This window comes from Peromyscus leucopus, chromosome 19 (genome assembly GCF_004664715.2).
Source record: "Peromyscus leucopus breed LL Stock chromosome 19, UCI_PerLeu_2.1, whole genome shotgun sequence".
In the NCBI taxonomy this organism is placed as follows: Eukaryota; Metazoa; Chordata; class Mammalia; order Rodentia; family Cricetidae; genus Peromyscus; species Peromyscus leucopus.
The window spans coordinates 3,235,381-3,252,554 of NC_051079.1; the positions used below are offsets into that span (position 1 = coordinate 3,235,381).

The 17,174-nt window shown below is 47.1% G+C and overlaps 1 protein-coding gene across 1 annotated transcript in view; it reads left to right on the forward strand.

The window, feature by feature from the left end:
- Lama3 (laminin subunit alpha 3) overlaps positions 1-17,174 on the forward strand; it is a 226,397-nt gene that overhangs the window by 149,280 nt on the left and 59,943 nt on the right. The window contains 5 exon segments of the mRNA XM_028876683.2: positions 826-1,056; positions 4,955-5,068; positions 10,593-10,702; positions 13,275-13,355; positions 16,735-16,841. Coding sequence (XP_028732516.1) covers positions 826-1,056; positions 4,955-5,068; positions 10,593-10,702; positions 13,275-13,355; positions 16,735-16,841 — 643 coding nt within the window.

Consider the following 17,174-nt stretch of genomic DNA (forward strand, 5'->3'; position numbering starts at 1 on the left):
ACCACGAGCAAGTTTTTGAGACTTGTACAATGTTGTGCTCATAGCTCAGACCACTGCACTACAGAATCCATAAATAAAATGGACATGATAGTACATTTCATGGCATGTGGTTTTTAACAATAAAATGACATACATCAGCCAGGCAGTGGTGGTGGTGCACGCCTTTAATCCCAGCACTCAGGAGCCAGAGGTGGGTGGATCTCTGGGTCCAAGGCCAGCCTGGTCTACATAGTGAGTTCCAGAACAGACAGGGCTACACAGAGAAACCCTGTCTTGAAACAAAACAAAACAAAAATCACATACATCTATTACAAATAACAAATGACAGGAAGAGTCATGAAGTGTCTCCTCACACTGGGGATCTCAGCACTTGGGAAGCTTAAGGTACAAGGATCCTGAGTGCCAGGCCAGCCGAGGCGTCTCAGCTAGACTCTGTCTCAAAAAGAAAAAAACAAAACAACAAAAGTCCAACCAAGCACACAAACAAAGCAGCAAATTAATCAAACAAATACTTGTGCAAGAAGTGATTGTGTTTGCTGTCCTAACGATGCACATTTAGCTAACTTACGAGTTAGGCTTTTTCTTCTGCATCCTCATCACGGACTTTATATTTTCCCAGATTAAAGGACATTTACGAAGGCATGGCGCTGTCATGGAGATCCCTTCCCTGGAGCAGCCGGGTGTGCCTGTCCCAGGAAGGACTTCCCCATCTTTCTTGGACTCCCTTTCCCTCAAACATTCTGAATGTCTTTGCTTGGACCCATTCCAGGGCCTTTCTCTCCGGAAGTGACCTTGCCTAAGGAAACCTCTCCATTTACTGTGCAGGGAAACTTCAGACACGAGGGCAACGGTGCCCCAGTGTCCCGGGAAGAGCTGATGACTGTGCTGTCCCAACTGGAAGGACTGTACATCCGGGGCCTCCACTTCACTGAGACACAGCGGCTCACCCTGGGCGAGGTAGGGCTGGAGGAAGCCTCCGACACAGGAAGCGGACCCAGAGCTCATCTTGTGGAGATGTGTGCCTGTCCCCCTGACTACACAGGTGACTCATGTCAGGTAGGATTTCCCCAGCCGCGTATTCCTCACTTCCTGGGGCCCTCATCCGTGTCTGACTTGGTCTGGCTGCTGTCCAGCAATGGCCCACAGTTGGGGCTTTCTCTACTTGGGTCATCCAAGTGTGCTGGGCCAGGCCTAGCATCTTCCCGAGACTCCCTTTAGGGATTCAAAATGTGACAAAGACACCACAGTGTCTTGCCTTTCACAGGAGACTGTGGGTGCTCCGTGGATGTGGAAATCAGGGATAGGAAGACTCGGTGTTTATCTGTCCTTCCCTGTAAGCTGGCCCAGCCTGGAGCACAGGATGGCTCTGGATCTTTGGGGCCTCCTGTCACCCTGCAAGCCTACTGCAGTTAAATCCAGAGAATTCCCTGGATGCAAAAGGGAAACCTCTCTCCCGTTTTCCACCTCTCAGCAGGTCCGAGGTGTTTGAACTTACCCTCACGTGATTAAAATGTACTACAAATGAAACCATTTTCAGCCCACACATCAATGTGTTCTTCCCTGATGAGAATCGGTGTTGGCAAAATTAGTGGGAGAGAGCAATGGTGTTGTTCTGTGCCCTGTCCCCCAAAGTGCGTAAACCAGCCAACGTCTTCACTTTCCTGTGTTTTAAGCCAGAAACTCCTCCTTTGTGATGGCATCCTGGAGACTCCTTTTCTTGTGAGTTGGCTCACAGGTTGGCTGAGCTCTACTCAGCTCAATGCTTTCCGTCTCTTTTCTAACTGACTTAAAATATAAATTAGATAGCCCAAGGGAAAGAGGAGACGGCAGATTAGCACCCTCGTGGCCCGGGTGTGGGCTTTTGTGTTGACTCAGCCTGTGATTTACGGCAGCTCCTTTCGTCTGGGGCTGTCTGCAGGGCCAGGTGGGCAGAAGGTGACGTCTGCCCCACCTCTCAGGAATTACAAGGCTCTGCTTACCTGTGGAACTGTTCTGTGCTTTCTCTCCCCAGTAGGCTGAGTCATGTGTGAAGTGTAAAGGTGGGGCCCCTGCTGCAGACAGCCTTCCTTCCCTGAGTCAGACAGGCCCGGGCACTGAGCAGGGAGGGCACCTATAAGAGGCAGAGTGCAGAGCTTTTCATGCGGCCCGTGGGGCACCCAGGGATCAGGATGCCCCCTGCAGTGAGATGGTCAGCCTGGAGCACAGGATGGCTCTGGATCTTTGGGGCAGCCCTGGGCCAGTGCCTGGGATATGGCTCAGAGCAGCAAAGGGTAGCATTTCTTCAGCATCCAGGTCAAAATCATCTGCAAGCAAGCTATACGGAGCTCAGACCTAGTCAGGTAATACCCGTTTTAAATTTCCGTTTGGGGTGGGAAAATGTGTCCAGCTTGGTGACATGTTGAGTTAGAGTTATTACGGAGTAGATGGGTGGGCTGGGGGAAGGGCAGGCAGCCTCCCGGCTGTGGTGAGTGGCAGGGTTTATTGCAGGGCTGGGCAGATTGCTCTCCCGAGCTATTAACCACAAGCCCCATAAACATCGGCCCACCGTGGAATGCCTAGACAGTTGGGAGCTTGGATGCTTGTGGAATAGCGGTATACCATGAAACTCGGTGCCCTTTAGGGACTAGCTCAAGCCCGGGACAAGAGGCTACTGCCTGTACGCTTGCCAGTTTCACTAGGAAGAACATTTGCCCACAAAGTAAAACAAACAGTAAGAACCAAGGCTAAGAAAACGATCAAAGTTTGTATAGTGCCTCACGGACATGCTGCGATTTGCCGGGCATGAAACATTCATGAATTTTGCTCACTCCTTACATGCCCTGGCTGCTACATGTGTACTTACAGAGAAATAGAGCCTGTGGCCTAAGAGATTGACCCGGAAAGTGGATGGGGCATTTTATCATCTATAATATAAAATGTTACAGGAAATTTTATCCTTAAGAACACGGCTTTGTAAAGCTTCACCACTTCTAAGTCTCTTTATTGAAGTATAGGACACACTCATTTCCACCTGGAGATCTTCAATAGAATTTTAATACTTCTGTGAAATGCGTTTGCTTGCTTTGTGGAGGCATGAAATGGTTACACTTGAGTCACTGACAAGTACTCCGAGTCACATGACCTGGAACTTGGGCAGAGCATTTTTCCTGCTTGTAATTAAAAGCACATTAAGGTGGATGATTTTGTTTTGATCATGATAGACTGTTCTTTCCCATAGCAGGTTTAATTAGGGCTTTCGTCCGAGCATGGTGCCTTCACTCACGAGACCTATTCGTTCATTTGAATAATTTGTCCCTTACCAAATATAATTATTTTGAGCAAATGACGTGATGTATGTAAGGCAGCCGCCAGTTCATCCTGCAGCTGGTTTGTTGTTGATATGCCACACAGTCCCTGGCTGGATTTCATTCAGGTGTGTCTCCCAGCTGAGCTACAGAACATTCCTTTCATACTTAATTCTCCTTTAGACAAGCCTGTTCATATAGAGCCTTAAAGTAAAAAAAAAAAAAAATTGCAATATATCCCTTTGCCCAAACATGGTCCCTAATCACGTAAAGGAGCATTATTTTGGGAATTGCGTTCTGTTGTTTGTATGATCTGTCAGCCATTGGTCATTTGGGAAGGAGATCCTGGCTGGAGCTGATCCCCCCCCCCCACAGCACGTGATCCCACGCTTCTTCCAGATGCCCAGGCGCAGGCACCGAGACTGGCCTGTTTATTCAGGTTTTGCATTGACTGCCATTTCAGAGTCTTGTTATGGACATATGTGCTGTTTAAGATCATTCATCAGATGGGTTGAGATATTAATTCTTCTTGGTTCTTTCAAGATGGAAATCTGGGAGACCAGAGCCACAAACAAGGGGAAAGCCAGTGTTAAGCTGTGCATGGATTGACTCTGCCAAGATAAAGACCGCATCTACCTATAATCCTTTTTTTTAAAGCCAGGGTTTTACTCTGTAGCACTGACCTGGAACTCATAGAGATCCTTCTACCTCTGTCTTCCAAGTGCTGGGATTAAAGTCCTCTTGGAAAGTTCTTAACAGCATCTTTTAAATAAGACATAAGTCCATGGAAAAAATATTAACTCTTGCTGGGTGGTGGGGGCATACACCTTTAATCCCAGCACTCAGAGGCAAAGGCAGAAGCAGGTGGATCTCTGTGAGTTCAAGGCCAGCCTGGCCTACAGAGTGAGATCCAGGATAGCCAGGGCTATGCCTCAAAAAACCCAAGTGAGTGCGCGCGCGCGCGCGCGCGCGCACGCACACACACACACACACACACACACTTTTCATCCAGCTAAAAGCCATGCTATTATCTGGAAGGAGACAGCAGACTGGAGATAGAATTGACTGATTCTTTAGAAACATGGAAACAAGACTAAACCCGGAGACTCTCTCAGGCTGGGTCTCTGTCTTCACAGTGGGCCAAATTCTTGAGAACAGTCTTGCATGTGAGCACTCAACACCTGCGGACCACTGGTTACTGAGTGTTGCTAAAATGATTCCAATAATTGTATCATTATTGAGCGGACTCCGTTGAAGACTGTGCCCACTCCACCCCCCCTTCAAGCCTGACCCCATACTTGGGGAGGGTGGGCTGTGTGGAGACTGTTGACCTTGAGTTGGCTTAGCTCTGTGCCCCAGGAGGGACTGGCAGCCTCTTTACTCCCGCCCTCCACCTGCCCAACCCCTTTGAGACCACTGGTATGTGAGAGGGGCCCACGGCCACTTCTCCTTCCTCTGTTAGGCTCCATTCCCACCACCATCACAAAGACACAGCACAGTCTTACCAAAAAGCAGCCGCGCTGGCTGCTGGTGGATCAGAAATCCACACAGCCCCCGGGGAGGGAAGGTTTTAAAACCTCGACTTCTTCACAGAAAGAATTGTGACGGGCTTTGGAAAATAATAATTCTCTTTTCTTTGTATCGATGAAACATTTTTGTTTGAAAAATAGGCTTGTCGCCCTGGATACTATCGGGACAACAAAATCCTACCCGCGGGAAGGTGTGTTCCCTGCAATTGCAACGGACATTCAAACCGCTGCCAGGACGGCTCGGGGGTGTGCATTGTGAGTAAGCTGGTAGTCGCTGCTGCTGCTGGCAGGCAATCTGTTCCTCCTCTCTCCCCTGAGATGCCAATGCTCCATCTCTCACTGAACCCCCAACAGAGATTGCTATGGCCATGGAGGAGGCTTCTGAATGCTCAGGCTGAATTAGATATTTCAGACTTCACTCTTGCCTCCCTTGTAACATGTGCTCTCAGAAGAGAGCACCTGTCGGGACGGTTATGAGATACCTTTCTATGATCTCCGCCTCAGCAAGTGATAGTAAGAAGTGCATCACGGGGCTTAACGCTTGCCTGGATATGTAAGTCTGAGCTGTCACTTTGGGGCTCAGTGTTGTAGGGGTGACATGGGTCTCAAGGGGGACACTTGTGGCTGTCAGAGGGGCGGTAACTCTATCACAGGGTGTTGAAAATGGGACTGGGTGGGCAGAGAGCTTACCTAGTGTGCACAGGACTTTGCGTTTGACCCCCAGCACTCCTAAACCAGGCTGTAATCCCAGACTCTAGTGTTGGAGGCAGGAGGATCGGAAGTTGTCTTAGTCACCGTTCTGTTGCTGTGAAGAACACCATGACCACAGATATTCTTACAGTGGAAAGCATTTCATTGGGGTTTGCTTCCAGCTTCAGAGGGTTAGTCTGTTATCCTCATGGTGGGAGCATGGCGGCATGCAGGTGGACGCTGGAGCAGGAGCTGGAAGTCCTTCATCCTGATCCATAGGCAGAGAGCAACACTGGACCTGGTTGACCCACAGTGACACACTTCCTCCCACCAGGCCACACCCCCAGTCCTTCTCGAATAGTGCCACTCCCTGATGATGAAGCATTCAAATACATGAGCCTGGGGGAGCCATTCTTATTTAAACCACCAGTTTGAGGCCATCCAGAGACACAGGAGACCTTCCATGGAAGGAAAAAAAAACTGGGAAGAGAGAGGTAGGGCATTAGTGATGAAAGGAAAAGAAAGGATAAAAAGAAAGAAAAAATTTAGAGAGATGGGGATACTGAGAATGGCTTATGGCTCATGCCTAGTCAGTCAAATACAAACACCCCTGACTGCCAAGATAAAGTGGGGTTACAGGAGAGGTGGGTGAAGGGATCACACCCAGGAGGCGAAGTGTGTCCTCACCTTGCCTTCCTCACAGAGGCCCCAGGCCTTCCAGCTACTTCCTTTTCTTTCCTCTTTTTTCTTCTTCCTTCCTTCTTTCTTTCTCTCTCTCTCTCTCTTTCTTTTTTCTTTCTTTCTTTCTTTTTTGCAGTTATTGATGGCTATAGTTTATATGCTAGAAAAGGGTCTTACTTTGGAATATTTTATCAAATTCTCTCCAATAAAATTTGTAGTAGAATTTTTTTTGTAGTAGAATATTTTAAGGTGTGTTACTTTTGTTTACATTGCATTTGTTTAACTCCATGAAGCTGTGTTACTGTGCCTGTCTAAAACACCTGATGGTCTAATAAAGAACTAAACGGCCAATAGCAAGGTAGGAGAAAGGATGGGCAGGGCTGGCAGGCAGAGAGAATAGATAGGAGGAAAAAACTGGGAGGAGGGATCTAAGAGCTAGGAGCCAGAGAAGAAGGAGGACTCCAGGGGCCAGCCACCCAGCCACCCAGCCACCCAGCCACACAGCCACCCAGCTACACAGCTACACAGCAGGCCACGGAGTAAGAGTAAGATTTACAGAAGTAAGAGAACTCAAAAAGCCCAGAGGCAAAAGGTAGTTAGAATAAGTTAAGGAAAGCTGGCAAGAAACTAAGCCAAGCTAAGGCCAGGCATTAATAATTAAGAATAAGCCTCCATGTGTGATTTATTTGGGAGCTGGGTGGCGCCACCCCCCAAAATAAAGACCAAAGACCAACCAACAACAAAAATTAGCTTGTTTCTAGGAATGGTAGCACTTAATTCCAACACTTGGGAAACAGAGGCAGAGAGTGCTCTGTGAGTTCAAGGCTGGCCTGGTCTCCATGGCAGGTTCCTGGTTAAGAAGGCTATACAGTGAGACCACATCTCAAAAAGAACATTTTTTATTCATATATATATATATATATATATATATATATATATATATATATATATACACACACACACACACACACACACACACACACACACACACACATATATATATATACCCGTTTTTAACTGTACTTCACTGTTCTGTTCCATCAGAGCTCTCCTCATTCGGCAGCCAGGGCCGCCCCCAGTTAAGGCAGCTCACTCTGCGGCCATGGCCTTGCTGGTGTGGTGTGGTAGGCAGCGCCTGTGGAGTCCTGGCCTTTCCTGAGCCTGCCTGGCTGTTGGCTCGCGATCTGCTTCCTCTGCAGGCTGGGGCAGGCCAGAACAGGAAAGTGCCGAGGGGGCTGCCTGATGGAATTTTTTGTTAGAATTTGGCCTTATAAGTTCAAAAAGACTAAAAGGCCCCAGTGGGTTGTTTTCCTGAACCGAAGTCTGTTTGATGCTTCCCGGTGTGTGTGACTCGGTGATGCTTTCATCATGAGGCAATGTTTATCTTACCACGGAGCCGTTGCTGGATGTCAAGTCTATCTTGTAAAAGCCACCAGAGAACAAAGGGCATTTTCTCTAGATTCGGTACACTTCACGGAGGATAACTTGTGGGAGTCATACTTCATTTTCCAATCAAACTAGGGTTTGTTTTTTTGTTTGTTTTTTTCCATTTGCTCTTTCTGTAGTTCTGTCTTTGCTTGTCTCTGAGGCCACCGTGGCTCCTCGAGGCTGAGCACTCACTCCTCAGGAAATCCTGATAAACTGCTGTGGTTCTGAGATCCCTGCTGAGCTCAGACCTGCCAGACACAACCCTTCCTCTCAAGAACCTGCCTTACACACCCACCCACCTACCACACATGTGTACACACCCACCTACCACACATGTGAACACACCCACACCCACCCTACCACACATGTGTACACACCCACACCCACCCTACCACACGTGTGTACACACCCACCTTACCACACGTGTGTACACACCCACACCCACCCTCCCATCCACATATGGGGGCAGCAGCCATGAGGCAGAGAGAGCTAACTGAGCATGGCATAGGCCACTGAAACCTGTAAGCTCACCCCAGTGACACCTCCTCCAACAAGGCCACACCTCCTAATCCTTCCTGTGGGGGCCACCCCCACCTTTTGCAGGGTTCCTATAGGAGGAGAGAAGCATAAGGAATTAGTAGATAAAAAGATAGCAGGGAGGAGACAGACAGAAACACAGGATAGCTTAAGGAGGACCTGGATCAAAATCCACTGGCCCCCTCTGGCTCTTCTAAAGGGCTTTTTAAAGGAATGCCAAGGGGTGGGGCAAAAATCCCTCCCTTTGCTAGATCAAAGCACAGCACACATCCAAGTGCAGACCCTTCCACGCACCTGGTAACCACACCTGTGGTCAGTCCATCCCCTTATGCAGCCCTGCTGGGTAAAGCGAGCTCAGATCTCCCTAGGAAATGTCTGTGGGCTCCCACACCTTCCCAAACACCTCCACCAACTGGGGACCAAGTGTTCACATATATGAGGCTAAGGGGCATCCTCATCGAAACCACCACACCACCTCACCATGCTTTATATAACTTGTAGTTCCTTACAGATTCATAAAGGATGGATTTGTTTAAGTAGGCGTCTTTTCCACTGGAGACAAGCCCCATCTTCGTGTGTTTTATTTTTCCTAACTTAGCTTCAGGATTTATTTAAGCCTTTACACCGGTTATCTTCCCTTGTGCAAGCGCCGTGGTGGCGTATAGAGGTAAAAACATGTAAGCAACCCTCAGAGCTCATCCTTGTTCCAGGTCATTTCATTAACACAAGTTATCTCTTAGTTACCAGAGGTCCATAGCACAGGGGATTTCCCTCAGTGTGTGTGTGTGTGTGTGTGTGTGTGTGTGTGTGTGTGTGTGTGTGTGTGTATTTGAAGCTTTGTTGTGAGGGAGGGTGAATCAACGAAAGGTTATAGCAGATTAAAAATCCCACAGGAAAACATGCTTTACACAATCCATGCAGCCCACCATCAGGCTGATTGGTGGTGATGTTGTGGAGTGCCGTCCTTTAGACATTAACTGTGACATAAAGGTAATTGGATTTATAAATATATAATGCTTAGACGCAATTCCTTCCTTCCTTCCTTCCTTCCTTCCTTCCTTCCTTCCTTCCTTCTTTTATTTTTTGTTTGTTTGTTTTTTGAGACAGGGTTTCTCTGTGTAGTCCTGGCTGTCTCCCTGGGACTCACTCTGTAGACTAGGCTGGCCTTGAACTCACAGAGATCTGCCTCCCGAGTGCTGGGATTAAAAGTGGGCACCACCACTGCCTGGCCAGACACAATTTCTTAATTCTCTGGAAATTGAGTTATAAAGGACTTCTTCTAACATTATGTAACTTTCTATTATTTTCACAAATTCCACATATGAAAACTTATTTAAAATGTATTGCTCTTCAGTAACTGAGGTGAGTTATGAAGCGAATGAGGTTAGCTTCCAGATAAGACCCTTTCTAACAGGAGGAGAGGGAATCCACACTTCCCAAGGACCCCGCACATTTTTAGTTGTGTGCTTACTTGACTGATTGAGACAGGGTCTCATTCTGTAGCTCTGGATAGCCTGGAACTTGCTATGTAGACCAGGCTGGCCTTGAACTCTCAGAGTTCTGCTTGCCTCTGCCTCCTGAGTGCCTGGTTAAATACTTGCACCACCACATCCAGCCTCCCTTTTGCTTTCTAAAATGCTCTTAATTGGGACGGGGGGGGGGGGATAAAATAAAATACTCTTAATAGCATTAGAAAGTGGCGCTCTTCTAATGGCACATTTTAGGAAAACTGTACTTATACTTAGACACATGTCAATAAAATTGATATAGGAAAGAATAAAACTTAGATAAATAAAGGAAATTGCCCAAGATGCCACAGCTGTGAAATGATGCTGTGGCATAGTAACCTATATGGTCTTTCTCTATTGTAGCTAATGAAAGGACCCTTGAACTGTGGTGGGGGTGGGGATGTTGGTGGGGGTGTGGTGTGTGTGTGTGTGTGTGTGTGTGTGTGTGTGTGTGTGTGTAGCTGGAGGAAAAAACTAGTGTCCTTCCAAAGCACCATCCATTTCTTGTGTTTATTTTTGAGACAGAGTCTATCACTGGCCTAGAGCTCGCCAAGTAGGTTAGTTAGTAAGGCCTGGAGATCTACCCATCCCCCTAGTCCTGGGATTACAAGCATGTCCCACCATAGCCAGCTTTTAAACCACGGCTTCTAGGGAGCAAACTCAGGTCCTTGTGCATGCAAGACAAGTAATTTATGCAGACTGAGCTATCATTCCAGCCTTGCAGTATTTTTGTGTGGTACCAAGAGCAATTAAATAGGAATATATATATATATTCAACAGAGCCAATATCATCATGCAGCAGAGGACTAGAGATGTAGTCCAGGTGTGCCAAGCTCACCGAGCATACGAAGCTCTGGGTTTAATCATCAGCACTGAAGAAGATGTGTAGACTGATAATGAGCAGCTAACTCACTGTCCTGTTCATCTGTCCCCAGAACTGTCAGCACAGCACAGCTGGGGAGCACTGTGAGCACTGCAAGGAAGGTTACTATGGAAACGCCATCCATGGATCCTGTAGGGTCTGTCCCTGCCCTCACACCAACAGGTACAGTAGGAGCTGGCAGTAACAGTGTGTGGTCTGGCAGAGCTGAGGGCGGCCGAGGAGACCACGGGTTAAGGAGAAGGGATGGCTGGAGGGCTGCGGGTTTCTCCAGCGATGACAGTGTTCTGAAATCGGTCGGCCACAGTGGTGGCTCTACAGCTCCTCAACTACACTGAGCCCCTGAGCACTATTTGTGGGTAAAGTGTGCGGTGTGTGAATAGCACTTCACTAAGGTTGGTGTATATATACGTCATTTCGGTTGTCAGCCTAGCCTTTAATGGTTGAGCCGTTTATTTTTTTCTTAATAACAGACACATGTGTAAGGAAAAACCTCAATCGTTAAACAGAAACAGTTTTAAAATTGTTCCCTTTTGTCTTTTTCCTTTTCTTCTTTCTTTTGCTGCTCACTCAATGGTTTAACGACTTTCATGGGCACCCATTATGGGGCCAGGCCTCAGCTTGGCTTTGTACTAGGGACGCCGACATATGGTAAAGATGTCTGCGATGTCACCCATGGGACACTTGCACATGCCCAAGAGAACAGTCAGTGGTTCCGAGAGAAGCAGCTTTCAAGCCCTGAAAGTCGCCTGGATGATCATTAAGACCCGCGAGTCAGGGGTGTTACCACAGCTAAGCTCACGGGAGTCTGATAGCGCCACTCAGCTGCATGGGCCCCACAGTGGTCATTTGTGTGAGCAGGGGGGTCTGAGACAGGGTTTCTCTGTGTAGCAGCTCTAGCTGTTCTGGAACTTTCTCTGTAGACAGGGCTGGCCTTGAACTCACAGAGATCCGCCTGCCTCTGCCTCCTGAGTGCTGGGATTAAAGGCGTGGCCACCACCGCCCGGCTCAGGGTAATTTTTTTTTAAGGAAACAGAAGCAGGTGAAGTAAGAGGATTCTTCAGGTTTTCTCTCAGTGCCAAGAGGTCTGGAGATGCAGCTGAAGGTCCAACCAGGACTCAGACTCCAGGACCTTGAAGACTATAGAGCCAAGCTTCACTCCTTGTGATGGAAGCCTTGGGGGAGCCCTTGAGTGATACATTGTTTGTCATTTAGGCCCGGTGGGACTGACGGATGGCAGGTAGAACAGTCACTGTTTCTTCTGTCCTTTGGGCCTGGCACACTGTTGTTAACTCTTGTTGTTAGTGTCCACCATGGACTCCAGGAAAGAGCGACACAACAGGAAGTAGAGTAGAAATGGGCTCGAAAAATCACGAAACTGCGTCTATGCGACGCGGACTCGGAAAGAAGAGCAGTGTGTGAAGCAGACTGACTCTGCCCGGGGTCAGACGAACTGACCAGAGTGCGAAGCAGACTGACTCTGCCCGGGGTCAGACGAACTGACCAGAGTGCGAAGCAGACTGACTGTGCCCGGGGTCAGATGAACTGACCAGGGTGCGAAGCAGACTGACTCCGGCCGGGGTCAGATGAACTGACCAGGGTGCAAAGCAGACTGACTCTGCCCGGGGTCAGATGAACTGACCACATCTTCCTTCTCTCCTGTCACGTGCCCCAGGGCTGCTGCTTCCCTGGAGAATCCCCGAGTCTGAAACATCTGCCTTGCTTTCCCATCTCTGTGTCTGGGTCCCGTTCAGCCTGCCGTCCTGCAGCCTTATTTGTACAGCGTCGATCACTCCGGGCCTGCCCAGACTGGCCCAGACAGAGGCTGGCAGACGAGCAGAACACCAAGATTTCCCTCAGTGCACTCAGGAGCTTTGTTTTGGGTTAAAGCACAGATCTGTCAGCAAAGCCAGCTCCCAGCTCCGGTGGGGCTGGAGTGCACACAGACCTTCAGACTTATCATTGCAGCTGTTTTATACCTCGTCCTCCATCAGCTGAAACACCACTGAGAAACTTGACACGGTCCCTAAGGAGGGGAAGTTCTACATCCGTGCCGCCCAGCCAGGGAGGCTTCCCAAGCATAACCTCTCCAACTAGACATTCCCTCTGATGTGCATCAGTTCTTAATGTTCCACAAATTTGCAAATCCACATGGCTTCTTTATTCCCCAAATATATGTCAGTTTAGAGCTAAAAGAAAAGGAATTGAAATTTTAGGACTTGATTGGAAAACAATGTAAAGCAAGGGGACAGGGAACTCTGTACTTCTCTCTGGGGCTCCCAAGGCCTGGCCTGTCTGCCAGGAGTGGGCTCTGTGTAGAAGACACTGGGATAAACAAGGAGACCAGATTTTAAGAGAATCAGGACTTGGTGTTGTTCTCTTTCCTGCCTGGACTTGCTGCCCTTCCTTGTTATTCCTGGGGAAACCGTGTTGTAATCATTTCTGCCAGGCTGAGTTACTAGGTCTGTCTCCAGGGAAGGAATGCATTTATCCAAGCCAGAAAGAAAATGCATGTCTGCATTACCCCATTTGTCCGATGGCAGCTGAAGCCCTTCATCAAGCAGTCTGGAGAGTCTCCAGGGGCAAAACTTTCTCCCCACACAACTTTCTTTACTCAAAATCCTCCTGACAATGGCTTTCAATTTTCGCTTCATGAAAGCTGGTCTTTTGTGATAGAAAACAATGAGCCCATGGGGTTCTGTTTTCACTGAGACCTTTTTCCTGTCTTCCTTTAAAGTTTTGCTACTGGCTGTACTGTGGACGGAGGAAACGTGAGGTGTGCCTGCAAACCCGGATACACAGGAGCACAGTGTGAGAGGTAGGTTTCTCCCTGCACCATGTACCCCTTGCCCATAGCCCCCTTTTTCCGAAATCTGCAGGTGGGGTGTGTTGGACAGGTTGGTTTGGAGCTGGTACCCTACTGAGGGCTGAAACAATTGTGGGAAAAAACAAGACTTCTCACTCAACAAACCGTTAACATTCTCTTCTTTCTTGCTCATCTTTAGAAGTCTGAGGATGAGGTGCACACACCACACCAGCACACATACATACAGACTTATATTCTCCCAACACCTGTCACTGAGCACCCCGGGCCCCGTCCTCATTCCCACATGCCCTTCCCCATCTCTACACATCCCTCCTCCACCCAGCATGCCCTAGCCTTGGTCAGTACCCTACACATCTATCCTTACTCACACCCCTACACATCCATCCTTACCCACACCCCTACACATCCATCCTTACCCACACCCCTACACATCCATCCTTACCCACACCCTTTGTGTTCTTTATGTAACTCTCATCTCCCAAAGTCTAGATACCACTTCCCCTACATTCTTAAATACTGCTCCCCAAAATATCTGTACATGCTCTTATTACCATAAAGACTCTTCGCTGCATATGCCCACACCCAAGTGCACACATCTTTATATACCTTTATCTTCACCAATATTCTTTTCTGTATATATAAATAACTTTAATTATAATTCTACATACACACATAATCCATAGCCTTACACACACACACACACACACACACACACACACACACACACACACACACACACGAAGTACTTCTCACAGTATATTTTGAACAATCAGGAAAGCCTGTTCATTTCCCAATCCTTGATGCCTATCATGACACTGTTCATATTAGATGTATTTAGTAAAATAACTACTACTAATAAGGGTTGTGGGAGGGCCAGTGTCTTAGAGATACGCTTTAGTTATTCACAGATTGTCTTATGTAACTTCTATGCACTGGATACTGTGTAGGTTGAGTACAGCAAAAGTTGACCCAGGTTCTAATGACTTAACATCCTACTTCTCAATAATCTAAGGGCCGTGATGCACAAAATACACAAAGTATTTGGTTCCCCTCCCAAATATACCCAGTATGAAATGTTGATTGTAGGGGATGCATGGGACACTAGTCACAAAACCAACTGGGCGGAGTTGGCTTGCATCTGAAGGGTCAACCAACCAGAGAGCAAAGGATGAAAGAATTAGCTATATGGAGATGGGAAGGGCATGTAGGCCAGAGAAGGAGGACTGGGAAGTTGTTCCAGGTTTTGTGATTTTATAGTTTGGGGTGCACATCTGAGAGAGGCTCTTCCTAGTTTTAGCCTCCTTGTGGTTCCACACAAACAGCAAAGTCAATGACAGTAACAGGCTGGAAGAGGCATCTGTTTGCTTGGCAACTGATTTGAAGAGACATTTTTTAATTAACAGTTCTTCTCTCAGCATGTGCTACACTTGATGTCTCAAAACAAGTTATTGTTTCTTAATTAAAAGCATCTTTTAATGGGTGCCAGGCTGATGACAGCATTTTTGTTTATTAAACATGATTGCACACCTAGGCATCATCCACAGCACTGCTTGGTAGGTCCAGAATGACAAGTAAGAAAATCAAGGGGAGAAGTGGGAATGTACTCCAGGAGAAGTCTGGAGGAGGAGTGGCCTGTGACAGGTGCGGACAGGCTCCTAGCTCCGCCCATGCTCCCTTCTCCCTCCCTCAGCCACAGAGCCAGATAGGTGTGTCCTCTGCTCTTTCTTCCTGTGCTAATGTCATCTGGGGAAGCAGGAAACACTGCTCCAATCCACTGTGTTTAGCTGTGAAGGGAAAATAAGAGAACCGGTTATTTCCTGTAACTAGTAATGTAATTCTTTGTAAGAAGAGGGAAGGAGAATTAAATGCCCCAATTCTTTTTATGACCTTATAAAGGGTATATTGTACTTTTGATCTTCTCTCCAGAAACTTTAGATATAAGTGAGAAATGAGACTAAAGTATTTTAGGGCATAGATCTTCTGCGGAATAGACGAACACGGGACTGGTCAGTATGTAAGGCCTCAGTACTAGCATTTAGCCCCCTGCTTTGTAGATTTGGATAAACATCTCACCCTTATTAATAAGGAAGAGTATGTGAGTGTCTGCCTTCCTGTCTGCTTTCTGAAATGTAGCAATAACCAGTGATACTGATTGTAAAATGACTGTTGCATCCCACCTTATAATCGTGGGTACATTTTAGTGAGTGCCTATATGTGAAGGCTGATAGATTATTACTAATATCATTTATATCCACTGATCAATGTGGGCATTATTAGTCATTCATTGATCCCTCCATCCCTCCATCCATGAGATACCTGCTTGGCTCCTGGGGTGGGCCAGGCAGCACTGTGGGTCCTCGAGATGAGCAGTGAACAAAACCCCCAGTGTCTTTATGGAACTGACATTTCCCTGAGGGCATCTGATGGTCAGCTGGAACGCAAGGACATGGCAGCCCAAGACCACAGCACAGGGGCACAAGTTTCCAATCTAGGATCTACATCCCTGCAGACATCACCAGGGTACCTTTGGGAACATGTGCTGCAAATGGCTGGGGTTTTATTATAATTATTATTCAAGACTTAAACTTTGGAGAAAGGGTTACCACGTTTCCTCAAGTCTATCATCTCTGTTATGTTGACATACCATATACCAATTTACTGAAAATTCAACTTCCTCATATGGGGAAATATTAATAAATAGAAATATTTTAATTGACTTCCCAATATTAGAATTTAACATGTTTTTTTTTTGTTTTTTTGTTTTTTTGGTTTTTTTTTACTAACTGAATTTAAGTGTCAAGGGCACATGACCTTTAAACTCTGAGGTTTGGACTTGACTTTTACTGTGTTATCTAGAATAACAGTGGCCCAGGTCCAGAGGCAGCAGCTGTGATTCCCGTCAGTAACGTCACATTCTTGTATCCCCCACTGCTGTAATTAGTGAAAATATAGATCACACAGCCTTGAAATCACACATTGGGAAATACAGAAATTCTTCTCCCTGTGAAAATTTCCATCTCCTGGATTTATTTCTATGAATATGCTGGCTTCGAATTAAACGATATTTATGTGATGTCTTCAGGAGCATAACTCAGGAAAATCCAGCCCACCCTTCTGTGTTGATCAAACCACTTTATCCTCTGCCATTGTAGCAGGGGCAGCTGGGAGGCCAAGCAGCAGTCCCTGTCTGACTCCTACCCTTAGTAGCCTCATTCATGGGAGAAAATAAACACGCCCTTTAAGAAATGTTCGTTCTCGCCAGCCTGGGTCACTTTTCCTATTACGCAGCTATGGTGTCTCAAATCGGGAAAATAAGGTGGATAAATGATAGTTATTTGAGTGTTTCTTAGCCTTTCCATGTTTTGTGTAGGTGTGCACCAGGGTATTTTGGGAACCCCCAGAAGTTTGGAGGTAGCTGCCAACCCTGCACCTGTAACAGCAATGGCCAGTTAGGCACTTGTGACCCCCTGACTGGAGGTAAGTTCGATGCCCAGCCCCCTGACCTCAGTTTTAAAGCTTCTGTGAGACAACGGTCTAACGGGCAAAGCACAGCACTGTAGCTCACAAACTGTCCTTCCCCTGACAGTCCTGCGAGTGCCTGGGTAGTATTGGTGGCTTTGAGGAACAATTACTTCAGTTTCTTAAAGTAGATTGTTTTAAAACCCCAATGATTTGTAGCTTCAATAACTTCAGACCCACTTTGGTGACTTTACTGAGATGTTCCTGGGACACTGTAGTTTTTTTTTAACAGCTTTATTTTAAAGTTATGTGCACATGTGTGTCTGAGGGTATGTACACACGAGCTCCAGT